The sequence below is a fragment of the Equus caballus genome, chromosome 10, assembly GCF_041296265.1.
Source record: "Equus caballus isolate H_3958 breed thoroughbred chromosome 10, TB-T2T, whole genome shotgun sequence".
In the NCBI taxonomy this organism is placed as follows: Eukaryota; Metazoa; Chordata; class Mammalia; order Perissodactyla; family Equidae; genus Equus; species Equus caballus.
This window is the reverse complement of record NC_091693.1, coordinates 27,104,292-27,120,865: the sequence shown is the minus strand read 5'-3', so window position 1 is coordinate 27,120,865 and position 16,574 is coordinate 27,104,292. Positions and strand designations below refer to the sequence as shown.

General features: G+C 44.8%; 1 protein-coding gene across 1 annotated transcript; it reads right to left on the bottom strand.

The window, feature by feature from the left end:
* Positions 1-8,278: 8,278 nt before the first annotated feature.
* Positions 8,279-16,574, bottom strand: LOC111775281 (zinc finger protein 530). The gene is made up of 3 exons (XM_023650597.2): positions 16,300-16,574; positions 13,507-13,633; positions 8,279-11,628 (listed from the first exon to the last, which is right to left on the bottom strand). Exons 1-3 carry the CDS (start codon positions 16,330-16,332, stop codon positions 9,932-9,934), a joined length of 1,857 nt encoding a protein of 618 aa, XP_023506365.1. The 5' UTR covers positions 16,333-16,574; the 3' UTR covers positions 8,279-9,931.

Below are 16,574 nucleotides of genomic sequence, written 5' to 3'. Positions count from 1 at the left end.
GGTTAATTTCACGCGTTCCACTTCAGTGGCCCGGGGTTCGCCGTTTCGGATCCTGGGTGTGGACTTATGCACCGCCCATCAAGCCATGCTGTGGCAGGCATCCCGCATATAAAGTAGAGGAAGATGGGCATGGATGTTAGCTCAGGGCCAATATTCCTCAGCAAAAAGAGGAGGATTGGCAACGAATGTTAGCTCAGGGCTAATCTTCCTCAAAAGAAAAGAAAAAAATAGAACAGGCTGACTCAAAGTCTCTGGGTCCCATCAGCCCTCATCTGAAAAATTGTTTCTCTAAACCATCTGGGTGGCCCCTTTTTCAGGCCTCTTTCCTTTTTCCCATCTTAGGGCAGTCATTTTTCCAATGCCCTACTTCCTTACAATAGGCACACTGATTTTTACCAAGAGGCCGCCCTCATGGCATCCCCTTCCCTTTCTTTCTCCAGTGCGACGACCACCTAGGGCTGTCGTGAGGAGGGTAGCACTCCTCTTGGCATCTTCCTGCTTGGTCTTCTGTTTCAGGTTGTTGTACACCTTAAAGGCTTTATCAACCAACTGGGAAGGGTTCATTCCTAGGGCTCCATCCAGTTGCTGCAATTTTCTCCTGACATCAGGGGCACTCTGCCCCATGAAAGTCATGTTTACCACTTAGAGGTTTTCAGGAGCCTCCGGATCACCCTCTGTGTACCACCACTATGCTCGATAAATTCTCTCTAGAAACTCAGAAAGATGCTTGTCTGGCTTCTATCGTATTCCTTGTATCACGTTTAGACTGTTTTGTTTTGGGAACCCATTTTTCAGGCCTGTCAGAATACACCCTTTGTAATGATCAAGTCTAACTCTCCCTGCTACATCATTTGGGTCCCAGGTAGGCTCAACAATATAGGTAAAGCAGCATTAGCATCTGGTGTACCATTTTGATCCGTTAGATGGACCTATGAGCTTCCTCATGAGCCTTATCAATAACCATCCGTTTTTCAACCCTGGTCAACATTATGTTCAGGAGAATATGTACGTCTGCCCAGGATGGGTGATAAGTTGCAAAAATTGGAGAAAACAACTCAGTCATTTGGGAGGGATCCTCTCGATAAAGTGGATTATTGTTTTTCCAGTTAAACAAATCAGAGGTGGAAAAAGGATTATGTGTCTAAATAAAACTAGCCAGTTGGCCCTGTCCATCTACACCCACAGGGTACCACTGCAAGGGAAATTGTCCAGCCCCAGAGGTGACTCCTTAGCCAAAGTGTGTGCCTTGCCTCATATGGGAAGGCAAAACCAATTGGTGACCATTTCCCTGCACCCATCATTCCCAGAGGCGAAGGAGGTGGGGGAGGCACTCTAGGGGGTGCTGCTTGCCATAGCCCTCAACTGGTGGGTTAAGTGTTTGCAATATCACTATATCATCTTCCTCATTATTTCCAGCCTCCTGCACAGAGGAACATTTTCCTTGCGTTCCATCCCTTGCCACCATTACCTAGTCCTTTCCTTCTCTCTGATCCTCCTGATAGAGTAACATGAAAGCCTGAACTTAAAGCATTTCATCATCCTTGCCAGCTTTTTCACAGAATAGTTCTAGTTGCAAAATGGTATAGCAATTCAAAGACCCATTGGGAGCCCACTTTTCTCCAGACCCCAAGGAATACCGAGGCTGTGCAGTATTACAATAGAAAACCATTTTCTTCTTGGACATGGGTTTGTAGCTAAAGTCAGCCCTTTTAGCTAAGAAGTGGCCCAGAGAGCTTGTCTTGGGGACAGATGGAGTTCCCCCCATTTTGGAGTTTCACATGGACACAAAGATGGGATCAAAACAGAACAGACAGGTGCACTCAACAGATTATGAATAGTTCTGCAACTACTTCTCTCGTTAATTGGTACCCAGACTCAGATGGGGAGATCTATCTAGGATTTCCCCTGCAAGAGAAAGGGAGTTTTTGGCAGGCCTGGCCAAGGTAACTTACCCCATTGCAGATGCAGATCTGCTATTCTTGCTTTCTGTTTCTGTTTCACCAAAGAAGCAGTGAAGGCAACTGGAGCTCAAAGGGGGTGAAGAGGAGCCATCCCCTGGAAAAAAGGTTCCCAGGCAGCTGCTGGGACTTCCCTGGGGTGCTCCCCAAGATCTACCGGCCACAAGCAGAAAGCGAATCTAGGTGGAGTCACCAGAAATTTTACTGAGCAATGGGCTCCAGCTTGCCAAGAGACTAGCCAAAAAGTCAGGAGGCAAGCTAGTGAAATAGAAAGATTTATTTGTTCTTTCCAGCAAAGATGGAAGATGGTAGACTCACATCCTCAAAGCCCATCTTCCCAGAACAAAGACTACAGGCCAGTTATGGGGGGGAAGACATACAGGAATGCATGGAACTACTTTTGGAATGTGGTTTCTTCAGACTTCTGGTCTCTGTGTGGGCCTCCAAGGCCTGGTCTCAATTCCCCATAATCTTCTGTTTGTCTTCCCACATGACTGATGTTCCTATCTTCCCAGAGACTGGGCATGCATCAGAGACCACTTCAAGGCCCTATACCCTGATTTAGCTTAAAGACAGTAAGAACAAAGGTTAATATCCATGTGTAATGTAAAGATTATTGTTTAATTCATTCTGCTATGTGAGTGGCACCAACATTCTCAAGGAAGATATGATTACTGGGACAGAGTCCCCACTCCTGTCAGGATCCTCTCCCACATTCCTAAGTTTAATGGCTTGTTCAAACAGACCCTCGCCCTGATGATTACTTTGCGCCTGGAATTTGTTAAAATACATTCCTTCTCTCTCTTTTTTTTTTCCCCTTTGTTAGTCATGACTATAAAACCTTCCTTCTCCCTTCAACCGCTAGAACACAATTCAAGTACAACTTGAATCTCTGCTTCCTGAGCTGTAGTTCTAACAGACCCCAAATAAAATTTTCATTTTAAGTTTACCAGAGTTGAACTCCTAAGTGATCAACATGATCTAGGGCTAGCATTATATTTGTTAGACCTGGATTTGCTCAGTACATAAGGAGACCATTTGACTTTAATGAGGAGACTCCTAGCATGTTAATAGGTAGCAGGACTTGAAAGTGAACCAGGAAATGTTGCCAGCAGATCTCCAGTTGGCTGACAGGAATTAAGGCCCTGTTGACAGCAGATCTACAGCTCGTGGGAACCAACACCCCGACTCTCCACTAGGGGTACCCGCTAGAAGGGCAGGCTCATGTGCTCAATCACTTACGGCGAGAGGAAGACTTCGGCAAAGAGCGCAGGTACTCTCTGCTGACCTCAACACTCATGGGTCACTTGACCTGACTTGCCCCCAACAAAGCCCCATGGGAGGAAGCTTCTCCTCACTCCCTTTGCCTTGTAAGTTAGCCAGTGATCTGAATCACCCCCAGGTCACTGCTAGGAACCCAGGGTCAAACCATGTTTGGCCCAGTGGACCAAGCTGTCCAAGCTAAGGTGGCAACCAGGGAACTATGGCCATCATCAACCTAGACTCAGCACCTAAGATACATGAGAGGGACCATAGAGGCGTGTGCCTTCTAAATCCTCTTACAATTTTGGTTGGAATATCATGGCAGTACCTGCTGACACAGACGAAGTAGCGGAAGCCAGAGCCCAAGCATATGACAGTCAGCTGTGCGCTCCCAAGCAGCCACTGTTGTTTGGTGCATCCAGGCAGCTGCCAAGAGCAGAGTATAGGCAATGTCCTTGCTGCACCAATGGAGCTGTGTATAAAAGCGACTGACTGATGACATGAAAAGTTCAATGCCATTGAAAGAAAAGTTTAATGTTACTCACAGTTCCCCTGACACAAGAGGCATGACTGACTATGCAGGGCCATAGCAGGGACATCAGGTTTTGGTCAGGAAGCAGAAGTAGGAGCCTAGGCCAGAAGTTTTATTGGGGTTTCCAAGGGAAAGGCAAGCCAGGGAAGGGTGAGCAGTTTGGGATTGGCTAGTTTGAATAATTTTGGCAGGCTTTCGGCTATAGGGGTGGTCCTTAGTGGCCTAGTATCAGGTCCTGGTGTGTCTGGACCAAAAAGAGGAGGCTGGGCTCTGAATTGGCTAGGTTGCATATCAAAGGCATGCTCCTGTCTGGGCCCTTTGCTATCTCTAAGAACTGACTAGCCACAGGAGGGGCAATCTCTCCCCAGCCAGAAACATTTTTTAAGAAGTTAAAACATCATAATGTATAGAAAATAAAAAATGATTTGTACAACAGTTTCATTCCTCTCAGATAAAGTTTATCATCCAAATTTGTCAGCCTTCACAGTGAGCTGAATGTACATCTCTCCCCAAACATGGTGAAAATTAAGGCTGGGTATGAGGTCTAGCAGAAGGACAACAGCTCATTTTAGTAAAATGCTCCCACAGATTCTACTTACAAACCACGCTCTCAAATAAGCAAAAACCAGCATGCAAACAATTGCTACAGAGATGCTAAATGCCCACTCAGAAGCTATGAGTAAAACAGTCTCCTTGCTCTTCACTTCCTGTGGAATGAAGCTCTTGCAGTGGATGTTGTCAGGTTCAGTTTGTTTGGTTAGCCATGAGAGGGACAATAATCCAGACAGGTTACCAAGAAAACACAGAGAGGAGAAATAATGACACCTTCAACATCAAAGCGTCTCCTGAATCAAGTGGCCTAAGTGGCAGGACTGCTTGCACCACAGCAGAGCCCTTTCCTGTTACCACCCAAGTTGGGGGGGTCCTCTGCTCACCACAAGACATGCCAATAGTCAGAAGGCAAGGTGGTAGGAGAGAAAGGGTCTCTTTATTACAGCTTGCTAGCAAGAAGGAAGTTGGCCAACTAATGTCCAAAAGAACCATCTTACAGAACAAAGGCCAGTTATATATGGCACTGGTCTCCAGGTGGGGGAGGTGGCTGGTTTCTGAGTGGGGCAGACATCTGGTCCCAGTTCCTGATAGTCCTTTGTTTTACTGGATATGCATCAGAGACCAAAACAACAACCTATACTCTGATCTTTCAATTGTCATTGATGATGGCTATCAGCACAGACTCTCCGACTGGGGGCCATCACATTCCTAAGGAACTCAAAAGAACAAAGTTATCATCATAAAGCAGCTGGGAGGGGCCACAAAATCTATAGAGCATGTCTGGGCTAGTTAATCAGAAGTCATTCAAAGTTATAATATGGTTTATTGTCTACAACATGACTTCCTTTATGTCAACCTTGTGTCGAGCCAGTATCATTCCTACTCTAGGACTGACCAATGCTGGCCATATTTCATGTCCTCTGGTGGATGACTATATTGAGCAGAAGTTGCTTCTTGACATCAAAGAAGCCTACCAGGCACTGTGCTTTCCTTCTTTCTTTTTCTTCTTGCAAGGAAATTCAAGAAACACATTAGAATGGCTAAAATTTAAAAGACTGATTATACCAAATGTTGATTAGGAGGTAAAGAAACTGAAATTCTCATACACTACCGGTGGGAACCTAAAATTGTATAACCACTTTAGAACACAGTTTAGCAATTTCTTAACAACAGAAATATTCTCCTATCCTCTGACTCAGGTACTACACTTCTAGGTATGAAACTCAAAAGAAATGAAACACATTTCCATAAGAAGACTTCATATAAATGTCTGTGGCAGCTTTAACTGTAAGAGCCAAGAAGTGCAAACAATCCAAATGTTAATCAACAGATGAATGGGTAAACAAATTATGTTATATTTGTGTAGTAAACAAATATCTATTTATAGAATATACTACTCAAAAAATAAAACCTGATCTATTCATGACACATCACAAATGACTATCAAAATAATTATGCTGAATAGAAACCACACAAGAAATAAGGACTTGATTTGTATACAATTCTAGAAAAGGCAAACCAACTATATTGAATAAAATAAGGACATTTACCCAGACACCATGTATCATCCACTCTCACCAACATTTCCAAAGAACGTTTACCATCAAAGGAGCCAGAGGACAGGATTTCACCATGAAGGAATGTTGTCTATGTTGAGCAGGTTCAGCTTTCTGAGAAACTCCCTGCACTGGGCACATTTTTCTTATTTGGCTGAGGATGCAGATATTGTGAGAAGTGAACAGGCCTGACACATGGTCAGTGTTCAGGGGATGTTGGCTCTGCTTTTTACTAATTTTTTCTCTTTAAACTGACACATGATTTATTTTTCTTAAATTATTGTATTCTTTACATCTCTCTGGTCAATCAGAAAAACAGTCTTCCTTGCCATAAATGATAGGTTACCAAGAAAACACAATAAAATCAAATTAATGCTACCTCACTTCCTTGGTTTTACTTGTACTAGTTGTGTGCCTCAAGTTTGTCACATACCTTCTGTGTTGTGAACCTGGTGTACACATACGCATGCCCACGCTGGGTTGAGGGTAACAACATCCCACATCTGTCACCCATGTTCCCAGTGTCTGTCAGGTACCCCCAAGATGTGCTAAGGAGTGTTAGTATCACACACCTGTCACAGTGTCATCACCACACAGCCATCCCACCCAACACCTGAATGTGTTTCCAGGTTGTGCCTCTCACACACCTTTCTGCCAGGACCAGACCTCACTCGTTCATCTTCGCAACATCTAGGGCCCGAGAAATTTGGGGGAAGGGTCAGCATGTTAATAGTATGAGAGATGCAATGAGCCAAATCCAAATGGTGCAAATTATAATGGACACATGGCTCATCACTTCAACAAGGACATAAGAACAAAAAAGAGATGAGTAGTGCCTATAGGTTAAGACTCCCAAGATACACATTGTATATCCTGATTAGTGTGCCTTAAAAAACAAACATGTCTTTGAGAAAATTGGTAAAATTCAGCAGTGACAATACTTATATTTAAAAATTTTTGTGTGTGACAAAGTTATTGGCATTATGAAAAGGCTCATACATTTAAGAAAAGCATTCTCAAGAAGTTATGTGTTAAATGACATGATGTCTGAGCTTATAAGTAAAATTACCCACTAATGTGCATGAGGAGAATTCAAACAAGAATGATCATAAAGATAAAAAATTGAGGATTCATCAGTCTTTTCCACTTTTGTATATATTTGAAAAAAGTCATAAAAAAGGTAGAATATGTCATTGTAACAGTAATTTTATAAGTTGAGGATGAATTTAAAAAGGGCACAAAGTGGGGCTGGCCCCATGGCATAGTGGTTAACTTCAGCACACGCTGTTTGGCGGCCGGGGTTCACAAGCCTGGATCCTGGTGTGTGGACCTATCACTTGCCAGCCACGCTGAGGCAGTAACCCACATACAAAAGAGGAAGACTGCCACCGATGTTAGCTCAGGGCGAATCTTCCTCACCAAGAAAAAAAAGGGCAAAAGGAAACTTGTTTTCCTATGTCAAAATATCAAAATATACACTTCAAATATGTGCACTTAAGTCAATTATACATCAATTAAACTGTTTAGTTACAAATACTCAAACATCATCACTCTGTAATCATTTTACTGTTTTGTTACTATCTACATTCTTGAGATTGTTTGCGGCTACTGGATCAGTATGGTGGAAATAGAGTACCACTGGCAATTTCTTCCAATTCTATGTTCAGTGATATTATGTTGGCAGTTTCAAATTGGCCATGGGAGGAGTATTTACACCAGGGAAATTGGCAAACACTACGAACTAGGCCTTGATTTATTGGATTGTTGAATATAATATACTGAACGTCTACACTTAGAAAAGTGATGGACAGTATGTTGATAATGCTGATGAAACTTAAGTGTTTGGTATTGGTGGCCATCACATTGTGCATACTACAAAAAAAAAAAAAGAAAAAAATTAAAGAAAAAATGACAATATACTCTTCCAGTATTCAAAAACAATTATTCCATACAGCAAAGTTGTTGCTCACATCACTGAAGAATGAATTTCCAACATGTGTTTGTTGTCTCACTGTCTTATTTGTTACTAAAAGGCACATAGCCAAAATTCATAAAATAGAAAATAGACCAAAGATAAGCAAAGGCATTTTACTAAAGAAGGTATGCTGGTAAAAACACACAAAATAATGATCAACATCCTTAGGGAAAGAAATTCTTAGGGAAATGCAATTAAAAGCAGTGTGACATCACTATACACTTATTTTAAAAGAGCAAAATTAAAAAGTGACCATACCAGGTATTGGCAGGGTGTGATGGAATTGGAACGCTCAAACATTGCCAGTAGGAATGCAAAAAAACACAATCATCATAGATTACAAAGTTAAATATTCAGTGATACCATGATTCAGGCATTTCACTCTGAGTCAAGAATACAAGAAAATGAAACATGTACACATATAAAAAAGAGTAAACAAATGTTCATATCAGCTTTTATTAACAATAGCTAAAAACTGGAAATAATCCAAGTACCCATAAACAAGTGAATGGATAAACACGGTCAATTATACATGAGAGAGAAAGCTACTTGGAAACAAGAATGAAATGTGCATATAAACACCATTAATGAATCTCAGAGTAATTATGCAGCATCAATGAAACAAGAAAACTAAACACCTAAGGCTAAATAATAAAATTCCAGAAAATGCAATCTATTATAAAGAATGTAAATCAATGGTTGCCTGGAGACAGGGAGAGCAGGGAGAATAAAAAAGGCCACGAGGAAAATATGCAGGTGACAGATATGTTATCACAATGATGATGATTTCATGAGTTTATATACATGTCAAAATTTATCAAAGTGTATGCTTTAAATATGTACAATTTATTCTGTGTCTCTTATACCTTAATACAGCTTTAAAAATTGGTTCATAATAAAAATCTAAATCTCCCACTCTTCAGAAAGTTGGGTTTGGCTACTCTATTGACTCTACTATCTCACTCCTGATTCCTTGAGGAACAGCCTTTCCTCAGCGGCAGGAAATACTGGCAAACAATGAAGGCCATTTCCACTTGAGTCAAGAGGATCCCTGGACTATGGGATCTCCCTTCTCCCCATCCTCCTTTTGTTGCCTGTGTAACAATAGCCTTGAGGTGAACAGCTCAGAGAGGCTACAGGAATCCACAAAACTATTAGATTATTTTCTCTGCCAGTGACTTCAGATACACAAGATAAACACATCCGGAGGTTCTGAGATTTCTGTACACACTCAACCCATGGTCACTGTCACTAGAACAATTGTGGACCCATCTTTAGAAGAGGCACATTCCATGTAGTTTGCTGCAGTCTCCTCCACTCTCTAGTAATCCAGTGCTTCTGTACCAATTAGTCTCCCCTGCCCCTGTAGTCTTACAACTAGTAGCTTTCTGAATTCTAGATATGAGGGCATATGGCTCCTTTGTAGGACCTGGGGATAAGATTCTCCTCAGCAGGTTTGGGCTTTAAGTGATTTCCCCTGTGGGCAACAAAAAATTCATGATGTCTCCAGAAGCACTGGAGGTGTCACAACTACCCCTTCCTCAGGCTGAGCTCTTAACCCACAAACTTTAGCGTCTGTGAAAAAGCTAGTCCTTCTCTGAAAGTCACCAGCAGAACTCAGATAGCATTATCTGAGCCAACACTGGGTCAGGTCTATGCCCTATCTTGTCAGAGAGAATGGAATAAAGACCCCATAAGAGCTCAGGATACTCACGATTTCCTCTAACAAAACGGGAGATCTCAGAGGTCAGCTTCACTGAGAATACTAAGGTGGTTACTAATGCACACTGCATGGACGTGCCAGGTGATAGAAGTGAAACACCTTCTGCCAAAGGTGAAACTGGCAATGACATAAGTCTGACAAGAACCCCAGGCAGGTTACACATGCTTCCCATGTAACTAAAACTTACATGGAATCTCCAGTTTGTGGATATCTGGCTATGAAATTCATTTCAGGCAGATGGCTCCTCAGAGCCTTTCCTAAAACAGTTGTTCCCAGGAAAGAGCACATTCTCACCATATCTAAAGTCTTTTGCCAGTGTGAACTCTTAGGTGTTGATTGAGGTCAGATTTGCAGCTAAAAGATTTCCCACATCTACCGCACATGAGCTCTCCTATGTCGAAGGAGGCCAGATCTCTGGCTGAAGGATTTCCCACATTCACTGCACTCATGAGGCCTTGCTCCACTATGAACTGTTCGGTGTTGAATAAGCTGGGCTTTGCGGCTAAAGGATTTCCAACATTCACTGCAATCATAAGGCCTCTCTCCAGTGTGAATTCTTTGGTGTTGAATGAGGACAGATTTCTGACTAAAGGATTTCCCACACTGACTACACTCATAAGGCCTTTCTCCACTGTGAATTCTTTGGTGTTGAATGAGGACAAATTTCACACTAAAAGACTTCCCACATTCAATGCACTCATAAGGCCTTACTCCAGTGTGAATTCTCTGGTGCTGAACAAGTTTGGATTTACATCCAAAAGCTTTCCCACAGTCAGTGCACTCATAAAGTCTTGCTCTAGTGTGAGCTCTCTTGTGTAGAAGGAGGCCCGAGCTTTGGCTAAAGGATTTCCCACATTCACTGCACTCATAAGGCCTTTCTCCAGTGTGAACTCTTTGGTGTTGAATGAGGACAGTTTTCGCACTAAAAGATTTGCCACATTCAACGCACTCATAAGGCCCTCCTCCAGTGTGAACTCTCTGATGATCACGGAGCCTGAAGCTAAAGGTAAAAGCTTTCCCACATTCACTGCACTCATAAGGCCTTTCTCCAGTGTGAACTCTCTGATGATAACGGAGCCTGGAGCTAAAGGTAAAAGTTTTCCCACATTCACTGCACTCATAAGGCCTTTCTCCAGTGTGAACCCTTTCATGATGGACAAGAGCAGATTTTTGGCTAAAGAATTTCCCACATCCGCTGCATTCATAGGGCCTTTCTCCAGTGTGAACTCTCTGGTGTTGAATGAGGATAGATTTCTGGCTAAAGGATTTCCCACATTCATTACATTCATAGGGCCTTACTCCAGTGTGAACTCTCTGGTGTCGAATCAGGTGGGATTTATAGGTAAATGATTTTCTACATTCAGTGCACTCATAAGGTCTTTCTCCAGTGTGAACTCTCTGATGATGATGGAGGGTAGAACTAGTGGTAAAATATTTCCCACATTCACCACACGCATAAGACCTTTCTCCAGTGTGAATTTGCTGGTGCTGACCAAGTTTGTATTTGCAGTTGAAGGATTTCCCAAATTTGTTACACTCACCAAGACCTTTTCCAGTGCTGACTCTCTGGCGGAGAAGCGTGTCTGTGTTGCTGAAAACTTTCCTGCATTCAAGCCACTTGTCATGACTGTTTCCACTGTTAAAGGGTTCCCCACAACCGGGAATGGCCTGTTGCTGGAGAAGGCCTGAGGTAGCTAGGAAGTCCTTTCCACTCTCCCCATAGGTGAAGGGCTTCCCTAATACGTGGAATCTGCTGCTTGTCACAAATGAGGGCTGGTCCATGTCCATTTTGAAGATCTTCCCTCTACTATTATGCTTTTGGTACTGCTGAAGGTTTGTACTGAACCAGAAACCTCTGGATGCCCCATCCAAGTATGGTTTCTGCCCAGGATATGTTGCTTGGAGCTCAGGCAGGTGCAAAACGTCTTCCAACACTGGAATACACTTCTCACAGAGTTGAGTGTTCTGGGTTGATGGACCTGCCTTAGAAGTCCTGACCTGTGACACTCCTTCTACAGAAATTCTCTGATTAGAAACTACCTCCTCATCCTCTACTCCACACCAACAATCTGAAAGCAGAGAAATACTGATAAAGTGCATGTTAACTTAGGTGGGAGAGGAAAGTCCCATCAAAAATGTGTCTCTCACACACACACACACGATCAGCTAGCCATATGGGATATGATACTGTCTTGTGATGCTGGGCAGCAGCAGCAAGCCACAGCTCCCAGGTAGCCAGGATCACAAGGGTAAACAACCAATATACTTACAACCATTCTGTTTTTCACCTTCAATATTCAATAAATTACATAAGACATTCAACGCTTTATTATAAAAATAGGCTTTGTGCTAGGTAATTTTGTCCTAATGTAGGGAATATAACTCTTATGAGCATGTTTAAGGTAGGCTAGACTAAGCCATTATGTTCAGTAGGTTAGGTGTATTAAATGCATTTTTGACATACAATATTTTCAAGTTACAATTGGTTTATCAGGACATAAACCCATCATAAGTCAAGGAAGATCTGTACATTCAAACCAAAGAATGAATCCATGGCAATGTTTTCAGGATGAGGGAACAGGCAGCCATCTGAAGAAAGGACAGGCTGCTTTGTAGTACTGAGCCTCTAAAGAACACAGAATGGGGGAGACCTTATGGGACAAAGACCTTATGGCACAAGTATGGGGTGCCACCCAGGGAGAGGAGGCAGGATCACTGACTCACTCCTCTCCCAACAGCCTTCAGCAAGACCTCATCATGGGGACACATTCATGCAGTGTAGAAAGATATCTGGGTTTAGGCCCAGGGAAATACAATTGGAACTATTGAAGTTCAACAACTATTTAAAGATATGTGCACACCTCACAGCACATTATGTGTGGGTTACTGTAGAAGAACTGTGCCATACAGTGGAGAGAACAAATGATGCATGGAAGTCAGAATGTGGGGACAGTAGGGACTGGAGTCACAGATGAAATAAATCAAAAAAGTGTCAAGTATGCAGAAGAAAGTTTAGAAAGTATTTGTATCCAGTGGCATTTATACTACAACACTGGTGGACACAGGGTAGGTTCCTGGTATGATCTCAACACAGCCCTGATGCCACATCCTCTGAGTTGCTTCTCAGCAGGGCAAGGCTTCCTCTGAGTCCATCTTGCCATGTCCACTCTGTGAAACAATCAGGGCTCTCCATGCACCCACAGCTGCATAACTACATGGGATGTGAATGAAGCGAGTCTTTAGGGAAAGACAGGACAAGTGAGCAGTCAGCAGTGACCCAGAGCAACTCAGGAAAAAACAGACCACAGGAAAGGACAGAATCGTATAATAAAATCTCGAAGGAGGGTCTTTCAAGAAAACCCTATAGACCACACAAGTAGTGACCACAATAATGCCTGCAATTCCTGATACAGACAATCACAAGGAAATCTTGAGGGTTCTCATCACAAGAAAAAAAAATCAACTCTACGATGATGAATGTCAACTGGACTTATAGTTCTGAGCATTTTGCAACACATACACATACTAAATCATTATACTGTACGCCTAAAACTAATGTTATATATGACAATTGTATCTCAATTTAAAAAAAAAGAAAGTGAAAGGTATTAGAACCTGGCCCACGAGGTGCCGCAGATCTGGACAGTCATCTAGCCATGGAAAGGGCGAGAAAGGTGAGATTGATTAGGCTGACTCAAGACTCCTGACTCCCAGACCCATCCCTGCACACCTTGAGGTAGCAAGTGTTAGGACTGCACTGTGCATAGTGCATTGCTTGGGGGAGTGCACACAGCTTAGTGCTGGCACCCACAGTACACATGCCAAGAAACTGGGGAAACTAAAACTAGTAGGGCCCACGGCCTGGCTGTGGAAAGGACAGAGCTGCCTCCAGAACAGGGCGAAAGACAGACTAACTAAGGACACCAAGAGGAATATGAAGGCCTTACCGAAGGATGTTGTAAGTACAAAGTTCTCCAGCATCACATCGTGGTACAAGATCCTCTGTGCCTCATCAAGGAGCCCCCACTCCTCCTGGGAGAAGTAAATGGCCACATCTTCGAAGGTCACACAGCCCTGCCATGATGGAGACCATTCATTCCATGAATTGCTTCTCTCCTAGAAGTTCATCCACCCAATCATCCCCTGCTCACCCTCCTCCCCAATTCTTCATCTCAGAGAAGATAACCAGGCCCAGCTGCCGCTGATGCACACTCTCTCCTCCTGGTCCCTTTAATCTGTGTCCAACCACAGCAACAACAGGCAGGTGGGCAGAGAGACACCACCTAAGCTCTGTGCCTGGCATGCAGGGAAGCACTCCCTCTTGTCAGGCAATTCTCCTAGGATCCCCTGGACCATGCCTTACAGACACAACCAAGGCTATGGGTTTGCATTTCACCTTATGTATCAATGCTGGGTCCTTGAATCATCAGTTCACACTCCCTCTACAGGTGGACATCATTCTTTCTACTACGTCTCACTCTCACAATCACTTTTCCCCTGTCCTGCACTATAGGCATCTCCTTGTCCTTCCTACATGTTATTCAACACATGGCATATAGAGAGTGCTTGGCAAATTCAAGCAGGAGGCAGTATCACCCCCGACCTCCAACCGTCCCCACTGCCATCAGCAGCTCAGAATCCTGTTCTAAAAGTCTCCCCTTATAAAATAAGTAAGTCATGGGGAAGTAATATACAGCATAGCAAATACAGCAACGATATTGTAACATAATGCTGTATGGTGACAGATGGTAACCAGATTTAGTGTGATGATCATTTTGTAACGTATAAAAATATCAAGTCATTATGTTGTACACCAGAAACAAAAACAATATTATATATCAATTATACCTCAATAAATATGTATATACTAAACGTGCCCTGCAGTGTTACAGACTGAATGTATGCTTCCTCCCAAAATTCATATACTGAAGCCCTAATCCCCAATGTGATAATATTTGGAGGTAATATTGGAGGCATCATGTTTAGATTAGGTCATGAGAGCGGGACGCTTTTAAGAGGAAGACAGAGAATTCTCTTGCTCTCTATACTTGCTTGCACCAAGGAAAAGCTATGTGAGGATACAGGGAGAAGGCAGCCATCTACAAGACAAGAATAAAGCTCCTCACTAGGAATAGAATCTGCCAGCACTTCAATTTTAGACTTCCCAGCTGCCAGAACTGTGAGAAATGTAGGTATTTTGTTTTAGCTGCCCAAGCAAAAACACACAGCTCCACCCTGGTCCATATACTATGCACCACCTTTTGAAAATGTCTCCATCCTGAAGACCTCCCCACAGTCCCAGACCTGTGCGTCCAGCAGCCCACTTAATACCTCTACCCATGCGTTCTCTGAAGTATCTCATACACTTAAGGTGGCCAAAACAAAACTCTTCATACCCTGAATGAAAATTAATCCTACTACTGACTTCGACACCTCAGCTGATGAAACTTTCTTGCCTCCAGCTGCTAAAACCAAACACCTTGCAGTCATTCCTGACTTCTACCTTTTTCTCTCTCACCTTCAAAAACAGAAAATCAGAGCAGACCTACCGAAAAACACTGAGCCAGAATCCAACCGTTTCTACCACCTCCATGGCCAACACGCTGGTCCGCGTCATTGACACTCACCTGGACTACTGTAGTTGCTTCTCCCTGGTCCTCCCACCACTTTCCTCACACCCCCAGTCTGTTCTCCGTGCCGCAGTCACAGGGAGCCTGAGGAGAGCTGGGTCAGATCACCTCCCTCCTCTGCTCAAAACCTCTCATCGTTCCCATCCTCCAGAAGAGACACCCAACTTCTCAGGGAGCCATTCCAGGCTTCACTCCTGACCCCTTGCTCTCTGTCCCCAGGGAAAAGAAAGAAGACTTCCGGTTCTCTTAAACCAGTTCAGCCTCACCTCCAAGAGTCTGCACAGACTGGCACCTACACCTGGGGCAACCTTCCTCCACACCTCATTCCATCGGTTGCCAGCAATAGTAGCCACTCCATATAACCCGACGCCTGCTCTGAGGACCCTGGGCTTAGGATTTGTCCAGGCTCCCCAGGATCAAGACCTCCACCCAGGACACCACAATCCCAGAGATCATCAGTAGGATCAGCATCAGTGAGGTTCTGCAACACCCTCCACTCACTCCCTCTGTAGGGTCCAGAAGTGCTTCTGTACTTGTGACAGGCTGGGTGAAGAAGTGCTGAGAGGCAGGTGACCATGGCAGGGCTCCACGGGCTCCCGGCTGCCCAGTCACCTTGCCCGGCTCTGGAGCCAGGACACCTGGGATGACGGCATTCTCTCTGCGTCTCAGGCCTCAGTGCTGACTCTCATCAGCTGTGAGACTCTGGACGAGGACTAAATCCCCCTGTGCCTCCCACGCTCAGTCCCTGTCCAGTCTGTGCTCCGAGCAGCTTCTGGAACACGCCTAAGAGCCTAGCTCAGGCGAAGCCTTTCCAGTCCACCACTCTCCACGGCTCCCAGCCTCCTGAGAACGGCAGCCTGCTACTCCAACAGCGACTTCGCCTCACAGTCAGAGCAAAGGTCTTCCCTCCTGAACACACACGACAGACCCCGGGTCCCCTCGGACCGCGACCCTCGCCCGCAGCCCGGCCCCCGCCCGCAGCCACAGGCCCCACGAGCGCCTCCCCGGCCCGGTCCCGGGGCCTGGGCTGCAGGCCCGGGAGCAGCGCCCGCCCGAGGGCTGGAGCTCGGGCTGCGCTGCGGGCGGGGCGGGCCGGAGCCGAGCGCTCACCTGAGCCGGCTCCCTCCGTGCGGCCGCCGCCATCGGCCTCGGAGGCGGAGCGGGGTCGGGAGCGGCGGGAGAGGAAGCGCCGGCCGCGGCGCTCCCTGGCGCGGGGCCCCGGGCGGCGTCGCCGAGGCTCAGAACCGCCCTTGGGCCACGGGGACGGGGGCTCCTCTCGGCGCCTCCTCGGTCCCGGAACCTCAGCCCGACCCGGTGCTCCAGACGCTGAGGTAAATACGAGAGAGCAGCCAAAATGACCGCCACGGGGAGGATGCCAGAAGTCC

Excerpts from the sequence above, each read along its gene's own strand:
- LOC111775281 (XM_023650597.2), bottom strand. The coding sequence starts at position 16,332 with ATGGCGGCGGCCGCACGGAGGGAGCCGGCTCAG. Across the intron at positions 13,634-16,299 it reads CACGGAGGGAGCCGGCTCAG|GGCTGTGTGACCTTCGAAGA; the intron begins GTGAGCGCTCGG and ends CCATCATGGCAG. Across the intron at positions 11,629-13,506 it reads TGTACTTACAACATCCTTCG|ATTGTTGGTGTGGAGTAGAG; the intron begins GTAAGGCCTTCA and ends CTCTGCTTTCAG.